The sequence below is a fragment of the Plectropomus leopardus genome, chromosome 20 (genome assembly GCF_026936395.1).
Source record: "Plectropomus leopardus strain MGB_pleo_1.0 chromosome 20, ASM2693639v1, whole genome shotgun sequence".
NCBI lineage: Eukaryota > Metazoa > Chordata > Actinopteri > Perciformes > Serranidae > Plectropomus > Plectropomus leopardus.
Window position 1 is genome coordinate 4,828,721 of NC_142195.1, and position 24,025 is coordinate 4,852,745.

The window sequence follows — 24,025 nt, forward strand, 5'->3', positions numbered from 1 at the left end:
CCATAATGAAAAGAAGAGTAATAACAGGAAATCCCTGCTGGCTCCGTAGTCCAATCTAACAGATTTTTAGCTAAAGAGTAATAATTCAGACACATTGCATGTCATCCTAGCGTGACCATGTAATAGTTTTTTTCGTTTTCACTTAATCTTCCCCTTAGCGGTTGTCCTCCTCTTACTGAAGCTTTTATTGCAGTGTTACTCCATACGTTACGCTGTTGTAAATCGTCCAGTTGCTTATGCAATCGATCAGGCACGCCAGGCCAAACAACTTTCATTGTGCGTGGAAAAACCATTCCGTTTACAAGTGGGTGTCGATGGACTCCCTGGGTATCGGGCTGTTTTATTCCTGATGTCATTTATTTGTGCAGGCTGAAACTAGAGGCAGCTCCCAGACATGAATGATAGGAGTAAAGTTAAACCTTTCGTACCCTTTTTACCCTCAGAGGTCCTTTCAGCACAGCTTCAAAACACGGAGAAAAGATGTTTCCTCCACATGTAAACACAGGAGGATAATCAGGTAGTAAACATAACCTCCGAGTGAAAGGGAATCGCATTACATTTTTTTTAGAATAGCCTTTCCTGTGTTTAATCCAAGTTACTGCTTTGTCGTATGAGAGAGCCAAGTTAAATCTTACATGCTGTTTTTTGTGTAAAGGCTAAAAAAACATCTTGGTCTCACACCCACTCGGATTCTGTCTTGATTGATTTGTGAATTTCACCGTTAGAAGCTAAATTGTTCCCACATAGATGGATTAAATTTTTGATGGTTGAGAACAACTTTGCCGACACTTCTTTGTTTAAAAAAAACCCCAACAAAACATGATGGAAAAGTGCAACATTTTCTCAACTCATCAGCTCAATGCTGGACATTGTTTCTTCAGCACTTCAAAAATGAATGTCCTTTGGCCTCAATAATTTGATCAACATTACACCATTTGATCATCCCAGTGAAATGGAAGCAATTTCTTATGCATCTTTTCACTTCTGCCTCACCACAGAGATTGATGGCCCCCGGCAGGTAGAGGTGAAGGACGTGACAGACTCCTCAGCTCTGGTCGGCTGGTCTCAGCCGGTGATTCCCATGGACAAAATCACCATATTTTACGGGCCCACCTCCAACCCCTCAGATAAAACCAGTGTGGAGATTTCCCCTCCAGACAAGCAGTACAGCATCGACGGGCTGAGGCCAGACACTGAGTACAAGGTGACGCTTATCTCCAGGAGCGGAGAACTCACCAGTGACCCCGCCACCACCACATTCACTACAGGTAGGCTTGTAAAGGCAGTAAGTGCAGATTTTGTATTTTCAGTTATTTTAAAGGTGCATCCACTATATGTATGGTTTGCATATTCTATATTTTTTGTATTGTCATCAAAACCCATGAAAGGATCAAAACAATAAATGTATCCAACTAACAAGTGTTTTCTGTCTATCAGGGCCTGATACAGCTTCTATCTATATGACATAGTGCACCATTGTCATCCAAAAACAATAGGAAACCCATCAGTGAGCCACAGTGTTGCACTGACTGACATGTTGCTTCATTAGCGTGAACACACACTCTGCAGTTTATTTGAATTTAATCCCACATACCCCGTCCTGCTCCACAAATACCCAGTAGAGCAACGTGACTTTAGTGCATCTGTGTATCCCACTGGCGAGCTCAACGCTGCTGCTCTGCACTGAGCTCATACACCGGTTACCGCTGATATCAGGACAGCGTCACCAAGGAAGTGTAGCGCCCACCCTCCTGTTTCCACCTGGTTAACACAATCAGCTCTGTTAGTACTGTTGACGTTGTTTAGCATCATTAACTGCTTGATGTTGACATCCGTGTGCAGACAACTCATACGCTCTGAATTTCACATAGAGCGCATGTATGTAAACACCACAAACAGCTACAGTAAAACCATATAGTATCGCAGAACATGCTGGTGTGTGGGTGTATTTTATATTTTAGGATGATTTGGGTTGTGCTTACATCAGTTTGCAAACTCCAAATTGAAGATGCCCAATTTTTAATCAAGAGTAGAATAATATGTTCTATGTGCGAATCTTACGTTTGTGAGCAGAAAAAACTTCTGGTATGATATTTAATTATATTTATCCACCTTTATCAGCCCTGGACGCCCCCAAGGACCTGCAGGCAGTGTCCCAGACTGACGACAGCATCACTCTAGAGTGGACCAACAGTGAGGCCGATGTCAGCAGCTATCGGGTGAAATACAGTCCCATCTCTGGAGCGACTCATGGTGAGGAGGTGTTCCCACGAGGACCAGGAGCCACCACAGAAGCTACAATCACAGGTGAAGGTCAAACATATATTAAAAGACCACACATGACTTGTGTTAGTCATATCATGTGGCGTCATATTCCCTCTCTCCCTCTGTGTGGCAGGACTAAAGCCAGGGACAGAGTACGGGATCGGTGTGACCGCTGTGAAGAACGAGAGAGAGAGCCTCCCCGCTACTACAAATGCAGCAACTGGTGAGAGTCACGGGCCGAGCAGCTGTCCAAACGCTCGCCCTTAGCACCCCAACATAAACACACAGACGACCATGTTTGTTGATACAAATTGGTTGATGAAATGAAACCAGTAATGGCGAGTGATTTGTGTGGAGCATGCAACAGATGTGAAGATAGATTTACCGGCAGTCAATTTTACACGCTTAATATTTCTGTCAGATATCGATCCTCCCAGAGATTTCGAAGAAGTGGAGTCCACAGAGACCTCCCTCACGCTGAGGTGGAAGAAACCTCGGGCCAAGGTTGGCGCCTACAGGCTGGCATACGTCGCCAGAGATGGGCAAGCCGAGGAGGTGGAGGTCCCAGCCGCGGCCACCAGCTACGTCCTGTCCAACCTGACCCCTGGAATGAGCTACACCCTGACTCTGGCTGCAGAGAGGGGACTCAAGAGGAGCGCACCTGTCACCTTATCGGCATCTACAGGTGGGTGGGGAACAATCTTACCACAACATGATCTCTAAATAATGATAACACACGCTTTTAATGGAGGATAAAAATTGATATGTCATGCAAAATATGATGTTATGTTCCTCTCTTAGGTTCCTCTGTCTGTTTAATGTTTGGAGTTTAGAGCTCAGTAATTGTTCTTATTCTTCACTTCAAGTCTATCAGTATTTAGATAGTATATTTTGATTAAATGTACAACAGTTACTTAACCTGAATCTTTGAAACCAACGTTAACATCACTTTTCTTGTGTTGCTTTCACCCACAATTCAATGGTATTTGAGCAACTTGGTTTTAATTCTTCAAAAAAAAACATGGGAAAAAAGCATTGAGCCACTTGGCAAGAAATATCCCGCAAATAGCAAGAAATGTCGAAAGTTATTTTTTTAAATCAAGGGAAACTATCCAGAGAACTGTATTTATGATAATCGTATTTATACATTCAAAATTATTTTTCAGAATTAACATAAATTTTAACCTTTTTTTTCAGGTCATTACCTTGTTGTTTTTTACTTTACCATTTTGGTTGGCTGGTTGTTTTTTTGTTTGGTTTTCTAATTTTCAATTTTTGTTTTTGTTGTTTTGGTACTTTTTTAGAAATTTCTTGCTAATTTTCAGGTCATTTCTTCTGAAGCTGCTCACTGCTCTCTTCCCATGTTTTTTAAGGAACATCCAATTTGCCCACATTTCAATATAGATTTACTATTAGAGTTTTAATGTTTTTGGAACTAAATCTGCAGCCAACAGACACTAAGAAAATGAGATACACTAACACCTAAATGCTCTCTTGATTTGTGCCTTTTTGTTTTTCTTGTAGCCTCTTTTACTTTTTATTTAGCCGACTCAGACGACCGTGAGCTAACAACTCCCACAGGCTCGGAGGACAATGTCATTAGCTTTGTGTATTTAGACCCCCCCGAGTCCCATCTCTCCATTGGGATGGAGCCCGTGGATGAGCTTGGGAAACTGACTATCTCAGGCATCGCGCCTGATGGATTCGACCTCTCGTGGAATCTAGAGGCTAACAGTGTCTATGATAGTTTGGCGGTAGAATGTAAAGACACTCAGCGATTATGGGACACGAGAGAGGTCCAGCTTCCCGGAGATGCGACTGGCTCTAGAATCCAGGGCCTGAATGCATCAACAGAATATCAAATTAAACTTTATGGAAAAACCAGTAGCCAGAGATCTGCGCTACTCGAAGCTGTTTCAGTCACAGGTATAAGATTTCTCTTTTAGTTCATTAGAGACACTTTATCCCGTTGTTTTTTTAGCAGCTTCTCTCTTCAGTTGAATTGAAGTTCTGTTTTATAGAGTTAGATCACAGAAGCAAACTGAGTTGCATGCTGGTATTTTACTCAGGAGATTTCCCAGCAAGGAATATTTCTTTCTTGCATCCGTCATCTGCATAACTGTTGGCATGACGCAGTTTGATGACAGAACCCATTAGAGATGATTGTGTTTCCACAAAAAAACCCCATCTCATTTTCATCTCATCCCATTTATCATCTCATGAGGCTTTGGCACTGTGGCAGAATGTTACGTCCTAAAATTCAAATACAAGAAGAAATCTCCAGTGAGAACTACATCCTCCTCAGTGGTGGAACAGGTTTTCAGATCTTTGTATTTCAAGAATTATAGGTTGGAATATTTCAAGATTAGAATTATAAAATGTAATTATAAAATACATTATTTCAAGATTAAGGTTATGATATATCAAAATTAAAGTCATAATATTTAGTCAGAAAAGCTTGAATATTTTATCATTATTTCAAGATGTATATCCTCATAAGATAAACAGTTTCTTTATTTCAGGATTGAAATTGTAATATTTTAAGTTTAACATTAAAATATTTATAGAAAAAGGGTCTTAATGTTTCAAAATTGAAGTCAGAATATTTCAAGATTAAAGTTGTAAACATTTCAAGATAAGAGTAAAATATTTCAAGATCAAAGTCACAGTGTTTAGAGAAAACAGTCATTTCATTTCAAGATTGAAGGCGTAATATCTCAGAATTAAAATCCTAATATGTGATTAAAAAATAAGTTGTAATATTTCAAAATTAAAGTCATAATATTACAATATTAAAGTAATAACATTTTACTATTGAAGTTGTTGAAAAACACCAGTGCACACATCGCCAAAAAGCTTTGATAATGCCCAGTTGTGAAGATCAGAAAGCAAATAGATCACTGGCACTCATAAAACTTTACATATTTATTATTATTTATTAATAATTTATTATTTTAGAATTTCAAGAATTATGATTCTTTACTCAAGGATAGGTAGGCTAGGTTGCTTAGTATTTTAAAGTAAAATATGTTTTAGCAGAACCCCCTTTAACTGCAGTGCCACTTGTCAGTTTGAATAGTTTGGTGTGAGTTGTGGAGTGTTTGAGCCATAAAGATCTCCAGTATAATCTAACTAGATGGCACTTGGCTTTCAAAGTGCCAAACAAAAATTAGGTTGAAAGACCCAGCAGCAGTGTTTCTTTCCAGAAATCATGACCTGCTTACCCGACAGTGGTGGTTTATACTGTCTGACACAAAAGGTCATAGTACACTGGCTGATTTCTTTCTGCATTTGAGCTTTTAAATGCAACCATTTTGCTCCCTGAAAGCAATCTCCACTAATTTCATCATCCATCATCCTCAAACCTATTCACACAATGAAATGATTCTCCGGCAGTCGGTAGAAAATTACATAGTATGTCACTCGCATGTCAAACAAGTGACTCGGAACAATCGTTCTTCAGGACAGCAGCAACAAAAAGGGCTGTGCATGGCTTCATCATCTATTTGAAGACAACTGTGTACTTCCACTCTGGTGGACTACTCGGATGCTTCAAAAAATTAATGGTGCTGACTTAAGTGCCATTAATGCTTTCGCTGTTGCTTGATGATATAAACCGCAGTCCTGGAAAACTGTGATAATAAGAGGCGGGAAAATAAGAAAATATGGTATATCAAGGACAGATTTATTCATTCTTAATTCTACAGTATCTTGTATTTTAACCATGTTTCCTCTTCACAGGTTGTGTTTCAGTCATCAGCAGAGCCGGTAACATATGCATATATCTCTAACCTGTTTTTATTCACTGTAGCACCCAAGCCTACCTCTCCAGATGTTTTATCACTGAGCATCAAAGATGCCCCAACTACCCCAACAACTGCTCCGGATAATGAAGCAGTTCAAAACCCAGATCCCCTCCATCTTTTAAACACCTCTGATACTGGTATAAAGAGCTCTGAAAGCTCGAGTCTGGATGTACTGGGGAACCTCACAGTTAATGTCACCTCCACCAGCGTGAGCCTGGCTTGGTTGGCGCCTGATGAGGCTTTTGATAGCTTTTTGGTGGAGCTCAGTGCTCCGTCAGGGGCGACACAAGCTCATATAATCACACTATCAGGAGGTGCAAGGAGGGCTGAAATAGAGGGTTTGTCCCCCTCCACAAACTATGAAATTACATTGCAAGGGCTGGTGGAAGGGAAGCGATCTTTACCCCTCAAAGTGTTTGCTACTACAGGTACATGGAATGAAAATTTCTTCTTTTTTAGGCATTCATCCCAACAATTTATCATCACATTTATTTTTTGAAGCCCTAAATATTTCAGGATGGCTGCAGAGACTGTGACTCCAATTTATGGTAGAGTATTGGGGCCACAAATTGGGAAGGTATTTCAAGATTAAAGTCATATTTTGAAGTAAAAGTATTTTTTCATGAAGAAAAAAAATATCCAGATTAAAAATCATATTATTAGAGAAAATTATATGTATATCTTAAGTTATATTGTGGAAAAAAGTAGTATTATTTCAATATTAAAGTCATGACATTTCAAAATTAAGTTTTAACAGTTCAAGAATAAAGTCCTAATATTTAAAGAAAAACGTTGAAATATTTCAAAATTAAAGTCATGATATTTTAGGATTTAAGTCCTAATATTTTCAGAAAATTGTCTTTCAAAATTAAAATCCTAATAATTCAAGCTAAAAAACATAATATTTATAATACTTAAATATCAAAGTCATAATATTTCAAGAATAAAGTCATAATATTTCATGAAAATTGTCAATGAAATGAACATTGAAGTTCTCATCTTTTGAAACAACTGTCTTTGTAATTTCAAGATTAAACTAGTAATATTTTAATATGACCATAATATTTCTAGACAAAAGCTGTAATATTTTAATCATAATATTTCAAGGTTAAAGTCTTGATATTTTGTGAAAATAGCCATATTAATTTAATATTAAAGCTGTAAAATTTCAATATTATAGTCCTCATGTTTTGAGAAAACAGTTTTATTATTTTAAGACTAAACAATAATATTTTAAATATTATAAATATCAATCTCTAAATAATGTGATTTTTTTAGATAGAAGTTGTCATATTTTTAAATAAAAGTTGCTAGTTTTGAAGATTAAAGTCATAATATTTCAGATGTCCTAATATTTTGACACGTTTGACATTTTAACACATTAACACTTGTATTAGATATATAGTCAAATATATATATATATTATTTAATTATTATTATTATTATTATTTATTTTTTTATTTATTTTATATTATATAATTATTTTTTTTTTTAAAGGAATATTTCAGTATTAAAATCCTAACATTTCAAGATCAAAAAAGAAAACAAGTGTTTTTTTTGGGTTTTTTTTAGATTACTGTCATTAAATCTGGAGAATGAAGCTGTAATATTTAAAGTTTCAAACATGATATTTTGGAAAAAGGATTTCAAGTCATCTTCTTTTTCCTCATAATATTAGTTTTTCTCATACATTTCAAAATGAATTCACAAGATACTAATTATTTTTCCTGAAATATTGACTTTTTTTCTGGTATTTTTTTATTTTATTTTTCTAATAGTTTGACTTTTATCCTGAAATCTATATAATGTTTTCCCCCGACTGTGGCCCAAATATTCTGCCGTACATATTGCAGTGAATAATGTTAAAAATCAAGTAGCTATGTCAGTTATTCTTACACTCCATTTTGCCATTCAGTTGACCCAACTCTGATCTGTCTATCTAGCAGCGGAGCTGAATCCCATGGTGGTGAGCCTCACCATCTCTGACATTACATGGGACGGCTTCACTGCGTCCTGGAGCCCCATCGGTGGGGATTTTGACAGCTTTGTCATTGAGGTAACAAACTTGGAGAATCTGGAAGAGAGCCAGAACCTCAGTCTGTCTGGAGACGCTCTCAGCCTGGGCATCTCTGGGCTCAGTCCCAACACCAGCTACATGGTTGGCCTGTTTGGGATGTATCAGGGCTCCGTCCTTGAGCCCGTGTACACTGACGCCACTACAGGTACCTGCAACTTAAAGCGTTGCAGCGATTTTGTTCTCTAGCTCTTTAACTTTCTCTCCTTTTTGATTTTTAACTTCCTGTTCCAGTCGGTGTCTGTGATGCACACACAGACGCTCTGTTGTCCCACTCACAGTGGAGCGTCCACACTTCGCTGCATGAAATGAAAACAACATAATAACCTAATTTCTGTTTTGTCATCACTGTTCAACCCCCCTGACCGCAGGGGACTGCTTCATCTTAACCAACATGCCATGAACCATTCTTTACCCTCCAGCCACTGTTTCTGTCTCGCTGAGAGAGGGCAGTGTGATGGGGACCTGTGCCGCATCACTGAGCAAAGCAAACGCCCCTCAAACATTCACCCTTACCCCGAACTGCTCCCTTCGTCCCAGTTACCAAAGTGCATGAAGTCCCTCCCCCCTCCTCTACCATCCCCTGCATCGTGGTGAGGTTTGATGCTGATGTGCTGCAATGATTGCAAAAGCAAAACCAATAACATTCACCCTGACACGCCCGTCACACCATGACAGCGTGACCATCTCATTTCATCCCACCAACACTCATTCAGTGTGTAATTGATTAACCTTGAAGGATCATTTGCTCATGGATGCTCTCACATGTGTGAGTTTTAGCGATATTTTGAGCAGGTTGTGTGAGACAGTTTTGTCGATTCTGTTTCAAAACGTCAAAGTAAATATCCTCATTTCCTTTTGAACCACTAGGTGGCAAATGATTAAATCTTCTTGTCGTTATCAAGGTAAAAAGCTGATAATATAATCTGAGGTTAACTGTATGGCCACCTTGTTTTACATCTGAATGACATCTAATTTATCTGTTGCATGTTTGCATGCATCTTTCTCATTCCATGTTAAAGATCAATGGTCTTTAAGTTTAATTTTCTCTGTAGCTGTCCTGTTCTGCTTTGAATTGCTCTGGTTCAATATTATGCAGAGTTTGTCTTGTCCTCAGTATTAACACATAAGCTGCATGATCAGATCTTCCTCCACATGCATGAAAGACACTTGCAGTCCTTTTATATTTCGTCCTTTGCCACATTTTCATGTTAGAATCAGCACCTCAGTCATTTAGACTTGCAGGCTGGTATTCTTCAGCTATTCACTATGAAGGCTTTTGTGTTTTTCTCTTTGGCATTACATGTTTTTCCATCTAATTATCATCATATTTTTACAGCCTCAGTTCTGAAAAGTTGGGGTGCTTTGTAAAAGGTTAAAAAAATGCAGTGACTTGGAAATCCTTGTTGACCTATATTCAATTGAATACAGCACAAAGACAAGAAATGTAATGTTCACGTGTTCTGAATTTCAACATCACTCAGAAAGCATTTGGAAACTGAGAACACTAATTGCTGAAGTTTTGCAAGTGAAATTCTTTCCCAGTCTTGCTTGATATATGTGTAGTTGCTCAACAGTTCAGGGTCTCTGTTGTTGTATTTTGTGTGTCATAACGTTCAATGGGAGGGTCAGGACTGCAGGCTTGACAGTCAAGTGCCTGCATTTTTTTTACTACAGAGCCACGCTGTTGGACCACGTGCAAATCATGGCTTGCCATAGTCTTGCTGCAAAAGACATTGGATGGATGGCAGCAAATGTTGCTCCAAAACCTGTGTGTACCTCTCAGCATTCATGGTGCTTTCACTGCAAGTTTCCCATGATGCCATGTACACTAATGTGCCCCATACCATCACAGATTTTGGCTTTTGAACTTTGAGCTTGTAACAGTCTGGATTGTCATTTCCTTCTTCAGCCCAGTGGACATGATGTCTATGATTTCCAAACAATTTTAACACAATTTTTTGGGGGGGACTTGTCGGACCACAGCACAGGTTTCCAGTTTGTTTCAGTTCTTCTCAGATAAATTTGGAAGTTGGTGGATGTTGTTGATATCTGGCTTTCACTTTGCATGGTAGACTCAACTTGCATTTGTGGATGCAGCGACAAATTGTGTTTACAGACAAAGGTTTTCAGAGGGTGGGTGGGGGGGTGACATGCAGTCTCAGTTTATGGGTCCCCTGCCCCACTAGGTGAGCTACCAGGTGCCCTGGATTCTCTGAATCTTTTGATATGGTGGATTGTAGATGGTGAAATCCTTAATTCTTTGCAATTGTGAGTTGAAAACGGTTGTTCTGAAACTTGTTTTTTCACACAGTTTTTCACAAAGTGCTTAACCCCGTGCCATCCTTGCTTGTGAATAACAGCCTTTTTAGGATGCACTTCAAAAGTCTTTCCCAGTCTTGGTGCCCCTGCTCTAATTTTTTTTTAAATCTTCCACAGGGATTAAATTTAATATAGATCCATAGTCTATCAGTTACACATTGAATATTTCATCTCTGGTATAGGTCAAAAAGGATTTGCAAATCATTGCATTCTTTATCTATTTGCATGTTACACACCTTCCCAATTTTTTCAGAATTGGGGCTGAAATTAAATAAGTGTAACTGGTTAAAAAAATTCAAGTTAAAAGCATTTGCATGTATTTAATCTTTTAAGCCAGTCACACTATCAAGAGCAAATGGTGGTGAGTTCACAACACTACGCACATTTTTATACCATATATCAAACCAACCAGCTATCAGTGATTTATTACCTCTATGAGAATGTGTTCTGTTTTTTTTTTTTAAATTTAATGAAAGTCTAATAACTATTTCTCTCTTTAGTGAATCTACCAGTGCTTGGCAAACTATATATCTCAAACTTAACATCAGAGAGCTTTTCAATCTCCTGGAACGGCACTGAAGGACAATTTGATGGTTTTATCCTGGAGATAATTGATTCTGATTGGCTGTCGGAGCCAAAGGAATACAACATATCCCACAGCGTAAAGTCCCATGATGTCACAGGGCTCAGGCCCAGCACTGACTATGTAGCCTATTTGTATGGGACATACAAGGGCTCCCGAAGCAGTGCTGTCAGTATTGTTGCATCAACAGGTATTATGATTTTTTTGTATTACAAAGAATAGGGTTGTTTATTATGAGCTTTTAAGTATCTACACTGTAAAGTTGACTTGGGCTTGTATACATAGAGATAAATACATGCTTTCTTTTACAGTATATCAATTTGTTTTATATGTTTCTCTCCCCTTGTAGCTGAAGCGCCTGATTTGTCCAGGCTAGTTGTTTCAAACATTACCTCAGACAGATTTTCTCTGTCATGGCGGACAGGAGAGAAGGCTTTTGATAACTTTATAGTAGAAGTCAGAGAGTCTGCTTTGCCCTCGCAGGCAATGGGGCGCGCTCTGCCCGGAGACATGCGCTCCACAGTCATGGCAGGGCTCAAAGCCAGCACAAGCTACAACATAAAGCTGTACGCCAGCACTGGCGGCAAGAGCACGCAGCCCCTGTTTGCTGTAGCTACAACAGGTATCTCATTACATGCATTTTTATGACACTGCATGTAGCAAACACTGTGATTTTCAACAATAACTAAGAAGTCATCTTTTCTTTTCTGTTCAGAGGATGTCCCACAGTTGGGGCCCATAACCGCTTCATCTGTGAGCCCACATAACCTCAGCTTGTCCTGGAGCACTGTGTCAGGCCACTTTGATGGCTTTGTTATTCGGGTCAGTGACCCCGTGCAGCAGTCTGATACGCTGGAGTTCAGACTGCCCGGTGAAGCCCGTAACATTACGATCTCTAACCTGATGGATGCCACAGGCTATGATATTGAACTGTACGGTATTTCTCATGGGCGCCACACTCCCTCTGTGTTAGCCCACGCCGTCACAGGTACTACCTATTCTACTCATATCTTAAACTCACATCACTTGTAGCTGTAAATGGTTTGTAAAGACATTTTGCATCAAAACTTTTAATGGACTAAAGCAACTTTTGGATACTTATTGCAACTGGAGACAATGTTATCTTCAGATCCAAAGCCTGAAATGCATTATGAGCAAATTTGGCATGCATCATTAGCCAGTTCTGTTTCCACAATCTGGTTGCATTTTTGGTGCATGAAACTGTTTTCATGTTATTCATTAACTCTAAAGAGGTCAGACATAAAAGAAAGGATAGGGATTTTTTAAGGATTTATTTTTATTTTGTTCTGTTTGAGAGTAACCACCTTTTGTTGTGCCCTCGCATTGGCAATAGCCGTGGCCCTAGGCATTACATTTTCAGGTTGTGTATCGTCCCATTCTTGTGAAAGTGATATCTCAGGAATACTTTGAGGGAATTTCTTTAAATTTGGGAACCACGTCCACATGGACCAAACCATGGAGTGATTAGATTTTGGTGGTCAAAGGTCACTGTGACCTTGCATCCGTCTCATATCTCAAGAACACCTTGAGGGAATTTCTTCAAATTTGGCTCAAATTACCACATTTAAGGATGAACTATTATGAACTAATATTTTATCAGATTTCTATCTATTTTTTCATTCACCTAAAATAACCTAAATTTGAGAATAGTGTCTTTGTTATCTTACAGTGAGCCCTTTGTATCCACCTATGAAGTCGGTCAATTCATGTTTTTACACCATTGTGTCAGCCACCATAGTCGTAATACACACTTAGCAGACTCGAAAAATTTCAGTTCTGCAACCTCACTGCTAGATGCCACTAAATCCTACACCTGTGTTAAGATGCAGTACCACTAATTGCCTCTAGATGTCTGTGTTGATGTTCATGATGTACATATTCTAATTGTCTTGGGTAACATCTTTGTCTTTTTGTAACAAATTTCAGCTGTGATGGTTCGTCACATCCTCATTCATTCTCGGCCCAAATCCAAGCTTTAAAATGGGGAATTTTCCAGTCCATTCTAGAAGTATAAAAAAACTTTATGATGCACGCAAAACTTGCCCTTAATGTGTTTTGGCCTTTGAGTTCAGGAGATTTTTAGATCTCAAACTTTTAAAACTGATATCCTCACAGGGAGAATGGATTTTATGATTTGCTTTTGCAGCCATTGCACACATTACCCTCCTAATGGAATCTTGTTCCCCCTCCCAAATGTGTTCCCCTCTCACTCACACACAAAAATCCAAACCCACTCCCCTCTAGCTCCTTTGCCCAAAGTGGAAAACTTGACCATATCCAACATTACCCCCTACGGCTTCCGTGTGTCGTGGGAGGTGAAGCAGCAGCAGCAACAGCAGGAGGAATTATCCCCCTCTAGTGGCGGCTTCAGCCGTTTTCACATAGTGGTGACAGACTCTGGCTGGCTGCTGGAGCCTCAGGAGTTCACTGTGCCAGGAAACCAAAGTCACCTGGACATCTGGGGCCTCATCACCGGCATAGGCTATGAGGTCAGGCTGACGGGGGTGTCAGAGTCAGGGCTTCTCTCTCGGCCTCTCACTACAGTGGCTGTGACAGGTACCACTCACAGTGCACTACAAGGCCCCCTCATCTGACTAAAAAGTGTCAACTACTGTACAAAGATGATAATTAAACTTTATGAACCAAATCTGAAGTTTCACCATCAAAACCTGGCAGCTCTATAAATGGCAACATTTTTTGACATTCGTGCTTTTGTATGACAATTTAAAATGATAGAAGATTTTGTTTTAACAAAATTAACTTGATCCATTTTGTTTACTGTCATGTTTTGATAGTGAGGCTTCAGTTACCTAACTCTAACTGTGATCCATAACACAACTCCTTTTCAGAATGATCTCATTTCTCTTTTCATTTTAAGCATTTGCTTCTTCAGCGGGAGGAAGAGATGTGGAGCTCCCCATCTGTTTCCTCTGTACCTCCAAAATATGAGCAAGCATATTTGTTTGTTTTCATATTTTAAAATGTGTTTTCCTTCAGATTTCCAATTGGCGCTACACTGATGACTGTGGAACGTGTGGTTACATAGTAACCTTGGTTCTCTGAGTGAAGAGACTATCTCTCCAGCTCTTGGAGATGGTACTGATTGAACTATCAGTTAATCCATGCCAGCACAGGTGCTTTATAGATGACCCACAGAGTGCGGCCGGGGCATCCAGGTGTGTCTTAAAGAAGTATTTAGGTACTCTGACTGCAGGGGGATCATTCGCCATACATATGGAATATATAAGAGAGTGGAGAGATGGTCTTGATACAATAGAGAACGTAATTTTTAAAGTTACCTTCACCATGGTGCTACGTTTGGTTTGTCAATCTGGCTTCAAAAAAAAAAAAACACTGACTAATACAGAATCAGACGCAGGAAAACACTGATAAATCAATGAGACATTCTTAGCATGAAATGTCAGTTGATTTAACTTCTAATCTCATTTGTTTCATTATCTTTGAATGCACTGAATGCATTGAGGCTGGCCTGGAAGAGGCATGGGGACCTCGTCTCAACCAGTGCCTGCTGAAGATCCATTCTAAGGAATGTGACCCCGTCAACCGAGATAAACATTTACAAAACGCATCTTGTCTTTTATTGCCTTCATAGCCCGTGTTCTGTGTTCTTAACTGATTTAAACTAACGGACGCCTGAGCATGGTCAATTGAAGGTGGCTGCCACCTGGAAACCTTCTTGCCTGATTACCGACTTCTTCCGTGCATCTTCAGACGTTGATGAATATTTCTGGGAAAACACCAAACCTACTGCAACGTTCTGTTTCCTTGTCTAACCAGAGGCTGAGCCGGAAGTGGAGCATCTCTTTGTCTCGGACATCACACCTGATGGTTTCCGTCTCTCGTGGACGGCTGATGAAGACTTGTTTGATAGATATGTGATTAAAATCAGAGACAGCAAAAGGTTAGCCCACCCTCAGGAGTACAACGTCCGTGGTGATGAACGGACCAAGGTTTTAAATGGCCTCATGAGCGGCACCGAGTATGAAATCGAGCTTTACGGTGTCACATTGGACCAACGCTCCCAACCTATTACTGGGGTTGCTCAGACAGGTATATCTAAAACAGCAAAGTGTGCAGATTTATACTAACCACTAAACTTTTTGGTGTTTTTTCAGAGAACTGCACCCACAGCCCCCACTAATCATCTTTATTCCTCTGGTTCAGGCCTAACTCCATATTTAATGGAAAATGGGCTTTTGGGATCCTCCAAGCTCACAGTTTCGTTGTATTTTTGCAAAATTGTTAACCATTTTTTCTGCTCTTGAATTTACTATTTTGTCCTGCTTTCCTGTCTTTGCATTTCACCTTGTGCTTTGCTAGGCCTGAGCACTCCGAGAGGACTCAGCTTCTCTGATGTGACCGAATCCTCGGCTGTTGTTCACTGGTCCATGCCTCGCTCTCCTGTGGATAACTACCGAATCACCTATGTTCCCTTTGAGGGAGGTAAGCAGTCATTCATTTTAGGTTTAAATTTAAACTCCAACTTGGATGTAGTTACCAAGGTTAGTTTCTGTGATACATATTTAAATTAGGGTTTAGTCTAGTTTTAGCCTATCAAGTGGCACAGCTCTCGGGATGGCAGACTGAATGTTTTATGGCATGTCAGATGGGTTGCCATAAAATTCAAAGCAAATATTCCTGATCCCCAGATGATGAATCCTACAGACTTCAATAATTTTCAGACTTTCCCTCTAGTGCCAGGGTGAGGGTTTTTCATAGTGTTCTGCAAAAACACTTTTGTGGTTAGCACTTAATGAATACTCACATTATACTCAAGGACAGAAGGGACGACGTTATGACAGTAATCTTAAAACTGTGCTGCCAGGGTGAAGATGAGTGTGAAGCATGCAATTTTTAGAATTTGTAGTTTTTTTTCCGGCAACCTCAATATCTGAGGCATTATCTCCTGTCATGGCCACATATGAGTCTGGACAAACATGGATGTAAACTGCCACAACTAAATTGGATCATGGAGGCATACAGTGAGTGAGGCAGCAAATCTAGTTCAATTCGGTTGTTGCAGCACCACAAAGAGACAAACATAAGCACTGATAAATAGAAAATGAAAGTGATATGTATTTTGGTGTATGGAAAAGGCAGTGGAAAACTTGTCGCCTCTGGCAATGTTTCTATAATTTTTAAATGTACGACATGGATTTTGGATGTGCAAGATCCATGTTGTGTTCTCTTCCCTCCACAGGGAGTCCAATGATACTGACTGTGGATGGCAGCGTGTTTGAAGCTTTGCTGCCCAATATGACCCCTGGCAAGCTTTACCATGTGACTGTGAGTGCTGTGAAGGGTCTGGAGGAAAGTGACCCCAGCACTGACACTGTAATCACAGGTTGGCCCTTTTCTTCTTCTTCTCTTATACAACCCCTCCGCGTCAGTCCTCCTGACCTGGACTGACGTTTCAGTTCGACGATTCAGTTTGTAGAAAATTAAATTCGTCCCTTGAAGACTGTGTTCCTGGTTTTTTGTGTCCTCCAGCTCTGGACAGACCTCAGGGTCTGACTGCAGTCAATGTCACAGACACCTCAGCCCTGTTGCTGTGGCAACCATCTGTGGCCACCGTTGAAGGCTACACCATCACTTACAGCGGTGATTCAGGTGTGTCTCTGTTCTCTTCTCTTGTCATTTCATTTCCCTGCATTAGCCCTCAATTTAGACTGTTATGCAGACAAAGACAAGTACAGCACAATCTATTTGGAATCTAATTCATAAAATGGTGCGGCAGCAAAAATATAGATGTACAATATAATAAGAAATAAAACAAAGTAAAATATTTAATACTCTGGTAGCCTGGTGATTGATTTTAAGACATATGAACTGTGATGTAAACTGCATGTGCAGTAATAAAGTATGTAAATACAGAATGAGAAGAGGTTGTAGACAGGTATGCATATACCTATTATTATATACTCATTCAGATGTGGCTGGGTGGTTAATAACACATTTACATGTAATGTGACAAACTCATTACACATTTATTTTTGCTTAACCTAAACTCTGAAAAGCTAGTAAAATAGATAAACATACTGAGGTGTAAATAAGTTTAAATTGTAAGTAAGCCGATTCAAGCAGTCCTGTAGAATATATGTACAATACCATAGTACAAGTATAGCAGTAGTATGAATGCTACAGTTTACAGTTTCTGGTAGTAGTACATGAGACAGATGATCTGTAAAAAATCATCCTCCTCTGCCTCCTCCAGGTACAGTATTTCCTTGTGATGATATTAGCAAAAATCCACAGCATGAATGGAAACAACATATCAGAACCTTGAGGAGTTTCACAAATGTCATTAGGAGCATTAGGGGGAGCCAGAGGAACCTGATTTTTACAGATTATTTCTCTCATGTAATACCGTCAGGATATAGTGATAATTTCAGCAAAAATAAAAAAAAGGTTACTTTCTTTGAAACAAAAGTTACCTACTGTAGCTTCAAGTAGCAAAATATCACCAGTAGAAAAGTGGGATTTCCGTTAGTCCTCCTGTTTTCCTTCCACAAACTACCAAAGTGTGTGTGATGTATTTTGCTTTACTTTGATTATGTGGTTTGATATGTTAACCACATAATCAAACAGGGCGGCACAGTGGCGTCGTGGTTAGCACTGTTGCCTCACAGCAGGTCCATGGGCGGGGGCCCTTCTGTGCGGAGTTTGCATGTTCTCCCCGTGTCTGTGTGGATTCTCTCTGGGGTCTCCGGCTTCCTCCCACAGTCCAAAGACATGCGGTTCAGGTTGATTGGTGACTCTAAATTGCCCGTAGGTGTGACTGTGAGTGTGTATGGTTGTCTGTCTATATGTGTCGGCCCTGCAATAGTCTGGCGAGCTGTCCAGGGTGTACCCCGCGTTTCCGCCTGATGATTGGCTCCAGCCCCCCTGCGACCCTTGCGAGGAAAAAGCAGGTACGGAAAATGAATGAATGAATGAATATGTTAATGTGTCCTTTCTTCCAGTGTCCCCAGTGGTGGAGACTGTTTCTGGGAACACGGTGGAGTTTGAGATGGGCTCCCTGGTTCCAGGAACCCACTACAAAGTTGGAGTACATGCTGTGAAGGAAGCTCAAAAGAGTGACTCTGCTGTGACTGAATTCACCACCGGTAAGCTTTATAGAGAGACGAGACCTGAGGCAAAATGCTGCATTGATTCTGTTTAGATGATAAATCTGCAGTATGACGTTGTGTTTTCAGATGTGGATCCTCCACGTGATCTGACAGCCATTAACATTCAAACTGACAGTGCGACTCTCACATGGAAACCTCCGCAGGCCGCTGTGACGGGCTACACACTCACCTTCTCCTCTGCTGATGGTGTAATCAGGGTATGTACGTCCCCCAGCATGAGTTTAATCACTGACAAAACTTGTGGTTTTTCTTGTTTAAACCCAAAAAAACACAAAATGCGTAAACTTACTGCTACTGACGGCGATTTTCCAAAGCATGCCATCAGATTTTGGATCTGTTTTCAAAGTTTTTGGCAGCCATTGTTTCCAGTTTACAGGAATGATAATCAAATATCATTTTTCTTTTAAACTTTAAACAAAGTGTTAACTGTCATCAACACACTGTTGGCTCTCACTTGCCGCACACAAAGTGAGGCACGCACTGATATTAATATAAATTAAATATATTAAATATAAATGTAAAAGTGCTTTTTTTCAGAATACAGTGACAGTTTCTGAAAATATGACAGAAAGTTACCATGAGAGTTATCAACCGTGGCTTTAAAGAAAGTTGATCAAATACAAAATGACTTACTCATTTAATCCAATTAATGGTTTTATCCAAATGGAGGATTTTGTCCAAGGGTTTCTTACAATTGTTTTTTGGGGAATGAGGTTTAAAAATTTGATGACAGCCATTTGAAGCCATATTGAAACCTCAATATAAGTTTCAAATGTGACATTTATCACAGCCCTTTCAACAGGAATGCAAAATGTGCTCTAATTATACTTAAGTCATGAGTGTGGCCTTGCTTCCTGTAAATGCATTGTTGTTTCATATATGTGTGTGTGGATTCAGGAAGTTGTGCTGAGCCCGACAGCGTCCTCTTACAGCATGGCTCAGCTAACCGGCTCCACAGAGTACGATGTCAAACTGCAGGCCATCGCTGGACCTCAGAGGAGCCGTCACGTGACCACCGTCTTCACCACCAGTAGGAATAGACACACCTGCAAGCACACATCCCTTCTTTTTTTTTCATTGTGAATCATTTGTGTATATCACCTGGAAAAAAAACTTGCTGGTACGCTTTTAAGCAGTGAAAGATGTGGTGATTTGTTACGCAACAGTCCAGATGCACATTAGAAGTGTATTCTTTAAACGCAAATTCCTTTCCTTTAATCGGATACTCCACCTGTGCTTATTTTTCCTCCCGTCTGAGCTCCTCAAGACGGAAAATCCTTTGATTTTTCCTTTCTTTCCTTTTCTTTCCAAGCTCCTCACTCACAGACAATACTTATTCTGTTTTGAAGATGAAGCAGCTGCATCGTCTGAAGTCTCTAACGTGATGTCTTTTTAATCTGTGCTTCTAGTTGGACAACTGTACAGACGGCCCAAGGACTGTGCTCAGATTTTACTGAACGGAGAGACAACCTCCGGGCTGTACACCATCTACGTGGGCGGAGAGGAGAGCCAGCCCATCCAGGTTTACTGTGACATGACCACAGATGGTGGAGGATGGCTGGTGAGTGAATCAACCTGCTGGAATCACATTTAAAGGCCGTTTTGAAACCATAACTCACATTGATTTCACATGTAATGATAGGCAGCCACCACAGTGACCTCGGCCGTGCTTGTTATGATTATTATGAAGCTGTTGTGACACTTGCTCCTCTCCAGGTTTTCCTCAGACGCCAGAATGGAAAGCTGGAGTTCTTCAGGAACTGGAAGAACTACACTGCTGGCTTCGGCAACGTGAATGATGAGTTCTGGCTGGGTAAGAGCTCTCTTCATCGAGTCTTATTCACCTCGCCCCTCTCTCTGTTACTCGTTCCCTACCCAGCTCACACGTATTAAATTATTACAGGTCTTTCCAACCTTCATAAAATCACAAATTCTGGTCATTATGAGCTGCGAGTGGACCTAAGGGACCAGGGGGAGTCAGCCTACGCTCAATATGACAAGATCACGATCGCAGAGCCAAGAACACGCTATAAAATCTACATAGGAACGTACAGTGGAACAGCAGGTATGTGTTACTTTAGAGGGATACTTCACCCACAGAATGATTATATGTAAATCAGTTAATCATACTGTGCTACCCTGAATTTGTGTAGAAAACGTTGTTTTTTTTTCACATACCCCGACATAAAATGGGGAATATGTTGAATTATTTGGGTCCATGTTTAACAACAGCACAATATATATATATATATATATATATATATATATATATACATTCAATAATTCTCACAACTTGTGCATTTTACTCCCAAGTCTCATTTATCCAGTTGATACCACTTTCACACCTGTCCAGTCAGTATTAACAGCACAGCACAGCACAGCTAGCAGTTTTCGGTTCTAAGAGAATGGTACTATGCAATGTTTTAGTAATGTTTTCAGGGGCAAGTTTTCTTTTAGTTCCCAGAATGTTCTTCTTACAATTCTCTATAAACATAAAAAAGTTTGAATGTTTCATTTTTAATTTTTTTATTTTAACATATCACATTAGAGGAATGTTTCAGAAAAAATGCTCATCTCATCATCGCAGGATTAAGTAACATTCTGAAAAAAAATTCCGATGCTTTCTTTGGAAATGCTCTTCCTTTATTCCCATGAAATATTGTGGGAATGTTTTTATAAAAAGAATGCTATATGATCTGTCCCCTCTCAACATCACCAAAACATCCTCAGAATGTTGCAGTTAAAACATTACATCTCAGTCAGCATTTAACCTTATAAGAACATTATTTGAAATGATAAACACCCTTGGAACATTCTTTGAACATTAGATTAAAGTGTTTCCTTTAAAACATTATTAAAACGTGTAGGTAATGTTAGCCAGTGTTGTGTTCCCTGCCAGCTGGAATAGCACAGTGTAACATAAAGACAAGAAATTGGTGGAACAGCTGACCTGGCTTAGTCTAAAAGTAAGTCCACCTAGCAGCCACTCCTAAAGCTCATTGGTTGATAATTTTTATCTTGTTTGTTTAAATTCTACAAAAACCTAAAGTTGGGGTTTCTCAGCTGGGTGCAGTAACTTTCCGAAGTCTTGTTCTCACAATGAGGTTGAGATGCAACTCGTGTAACCGGCTACCAGCCAAGAAATAGTCTGGCACAGAACATTTTTTTTTAAAACCAAACCTTGTCTTTTTAACACCTCAGCTTTTCCAAGAATTAAGTAAACAAGATAAAAATAATAGGAGCTATAGTGGGTGTGTTTGGACGGAGCCAGGTAAGCTGGTTCCTCGAGTTAGCCTAGCCAGCTGATGTCTGCAGCCTCGTATTTACTGTACAGATATTTTTTGAAAGAAAATCAACAAGCTTATTCCCAAAAGTGCTGACCTATTCCTGTAAGAAAAGCCATGGTGACATGTTTTGGTTAATCTAATGAGACTGTCTTTAACCAAATAAACTCACACAAGCTGTGTATTCTGAGCTTGTCAATGTCCACACCAGGTGACTCAATGACGTACCATCAGGGTCGACCTTTCTCCACCTATGACAACGATAACGATATTGCCGTCACCAACTGCGCCTTGTCCTACAAAGGTGCCTTTTGGTATAAAAACTGTCATCGTGTCAACCTCATGGGGAAATACGGTGACAACAGTCACAGTAAGGTACGTACATTCTACATTCATAAAATCAAATCAGGGAAATTGCCATTACTGATCATTTTTTCAAAAGCCCCAAATCTTTGCTATTTCCGAAAGAAATCTAATATAATTATGGAGTGTTCTGTTGACTATATTAGGTTTAAAGCAATGAAGACAAAATTTACTTTGCATTGTTGTGGGTCATGGATGTGCAGTTAGAGCGATGCAGAATATTTTAGTATAAAATTCGATGTAGCATATTTGTAAGCAAAACATTCATTCTGTGAATGCTGCTCCAGCATAGTGTAACAAAAGTAGGTTTTAAGATTAGTTTTACTGTTTACGCCCAATTTCTACCTTGCCTATGTTATGTAGCTTAAAATTAATAACATCAATTTATGGATCTTTATGTGGCTGGAATGAAAATATTTCCTTAACGCATTTGGTGTGTTTTCAAAATGATAGACAGCAGAAAAAATTTTGATACAGATCAGGATGATTATGATGGTTTTTATATCCTTGGCTTTTGTGTTTTTCCCAAATAATGTACTGATTTTAAGGCATTCTATGATTGGAAATGGTTGCAAATGCTGTAACGGGGGGAAAAAATTCCCCGCAAAATTCACTTCCTGCAAGGTTTGGGCATTGTCCTGTGTAATATAAGTGTTTTATACTAGTGCAAAAACAGAAAGCAGGTGAGTTCTTTTATTATTAGCCATTGGTCCTTTGTCTGTTGTGCCATCTTCCCCCATATTACTGTTATAGGATTTTTACTTGCTATTAACAGGATTTTAATTAATTAATTACAAAATACAGAGATAAAGATCCATACAACTAAGCACTTAAGTATTTGTTCTAGCACTTTAAGTAGTATTTCAAAAAAAAAAAAATCTTATTCTTAGATTTTCAAATGAAAACAGGTGTTCTACGCCCAAAGTTCCATGCTCTCCAAAATTTCAAATGTCTGTGTTTATTTAGTTTACTGTAAGTAAAGATGACTCTGATGATGTGTAGGTACGTGTCTCTCTAACGGGAGCCTCTTTCCCATGATTTGTATTCTGTGTGTCTGCAGGGAATCAACTGGTTCCACTGGAAGGGCCACGAACACTCAATTGAATTTGCAGAGATGAAGATTAGGCCAGCCAACTTCAGAAACTTTGAGAGCAGAAAAAAGCGATCGTAGACTTGTGAGCCCCACACCTCATCACCTCATGTCCACCCACACACACACACACACACACACACACACTCACACCCATCCCTCGAGCCTCGTCAGCGGTCATGAACTTCATTCTCTAAAATACACACAAACAAAAGACAATCACACTGAATGTAAGGCAAATTCTGGTTGTGAGAAAATGAACCTGTTAACATTTACACCAAAGAATCATCTGTGTAACCGTCCCAGTTTAGCACTGTGGTGTATGTGTGGTTATGTATACTTGAAAGAGTTTGATGAGCTTGAATGGACACACAGTACATTCGTTTTTCGGGCCAAACATCTGTAATAGTCATTTGAGAAACTGCGTGTAAATGGATCCACTAGATCAGTAACATGTCAAGGGCACATAGTCAGACGGCGTCACATACCCTAACAAACCAGGAAGTTAATTAAATGTTGAATTAGTTCAATTCTTCCATCTTCAACTGAGTTATTGAGCAGGATAATTAAAGAAAATGATACATCTTAATGAATATTAGGAACTCTATGAAATGTCTTTTATTTACTGTAAAACCAAGAGACCATTTGGAGACCATTACAACCACTAAATTCATATTTAAATTTTGATTTACTTATTTTGATAGAAAGATGCTCTGTAACCTTCAATACAAATAAAAATTTTAGTTTGATAAAAGTGTATGTGAGCTTTTTTTTTTTTCAATATATGAATCTAAGTAGCCCTTTGATTTGATTTTGAGATGATTTTCACCTCAGCTCCAGCAGATGGGAGTGTTTACCCTCCATACCATACTGGTCAGGCATGATCCACTGTATGTGGTTGTATAGGGGCTTATTTTACACAGCAAATGGCAGAAAGTATTAAAAAAATAATCATTATTTGTGATCATAAAGACATTGAATTCAATTGACTAAAAGAAGAAAAATGTTTTTCTCATATATTTTTCATATATATATATATATATATATATAGGTAAGCGTGTATGGA

The 24,025-nt window shown here is 39.4% G+C and overlaps 1 protein-coding gene across 3 annotated transcripts in view; it reads left to right on the top strand.

Moving 5' to 3' along the window:
• Positions 1-23,713, top strand: part of LOC121959790 (tenascin) — a 67,854-nt gene extending 44,141 nt beyond the window's left edge. The window contains exons 8-30 of one of the 3 annotated variants that reach the window (XM_088070804.1): positions 999-1,268; positions 2,122-2,307; positions 2,399-2,488; positions 2,687-2,950; positions 3,790-4,191; positions 6,077-6,499; positions 8,015-8,293; positions 10,968-11,240; positions 11,400-11,672; positions 11,766-12,038; positions 13,316-13,627; positions 14,870-15,142; positions 15,413-15,535; positions 16,293-16,436; positions 16,583-16,702; positions 18,055-18,198; positions 18,289-18,419; positions 19,120-19,252; positions 19,632-19,783; positions 19,939-20,035; positions 20,126-20,287; positions 21,718-21,881; positions 22,930-23,713. In XM_088070804.1, coding sequence (XP_087926930.1) covers positions 999-1,268; positions 2,122-2,307; positions 2,399-2,488; positions 2,687-2,950; positions 3,790-4,191; positions 6,077-6,499; positions 8,015-8,293; positions 10,968-11,240; positions 11,400-11,672; positions 11,766-12,038; positions 13,316-13,627; positions 14,870-15,142; positions 15,413-15,535; positions 16,293-16,436; positions 16,583-16,702; positions 18,055-18,198; positions 18,289-18,419; positions 19,120-19,252; positions 19,632-19,783; positions 19,939-20,035; positions 20,126-20,287; positions 21,718-21,881; positions 22,930-23,040 — 4,799 coding nt within the window. In that variant the 3' untranslated portion in view covers positions 23,041-23,713. The remainder of the gene's footprint in view (positions 1-998; positions 1,269-2,121; positions 2,308-2,398; positions 2,489-2,686; positions 2,951-3,789; positions 4,192-6,076; positions 6,500-8,014; positions 8,294-10,967; positions 11,241-11,399; positions 11,673-11,765; positions 12,039-13,315; positions 13,628-14,869; positions 15,143-15,412; positions 15,536-16,292; positions 16,437-16,582; positions 16,703-18,054; positions 18,199-18,288; positions 18,420-19,119; positions 19,253-19,631; positions 19,784-19,938; positions 20,036-20,125; positions 20,288-21,717; positions 21,882-22,929) is intronic. The other 2 variants (XM_042509279.2, XM_088070805.1) reach the window with 2 other exon arrangements.
• The last annotated feature ends 312 nt before the right edge of the window (positions 23,714-24,025 follow it).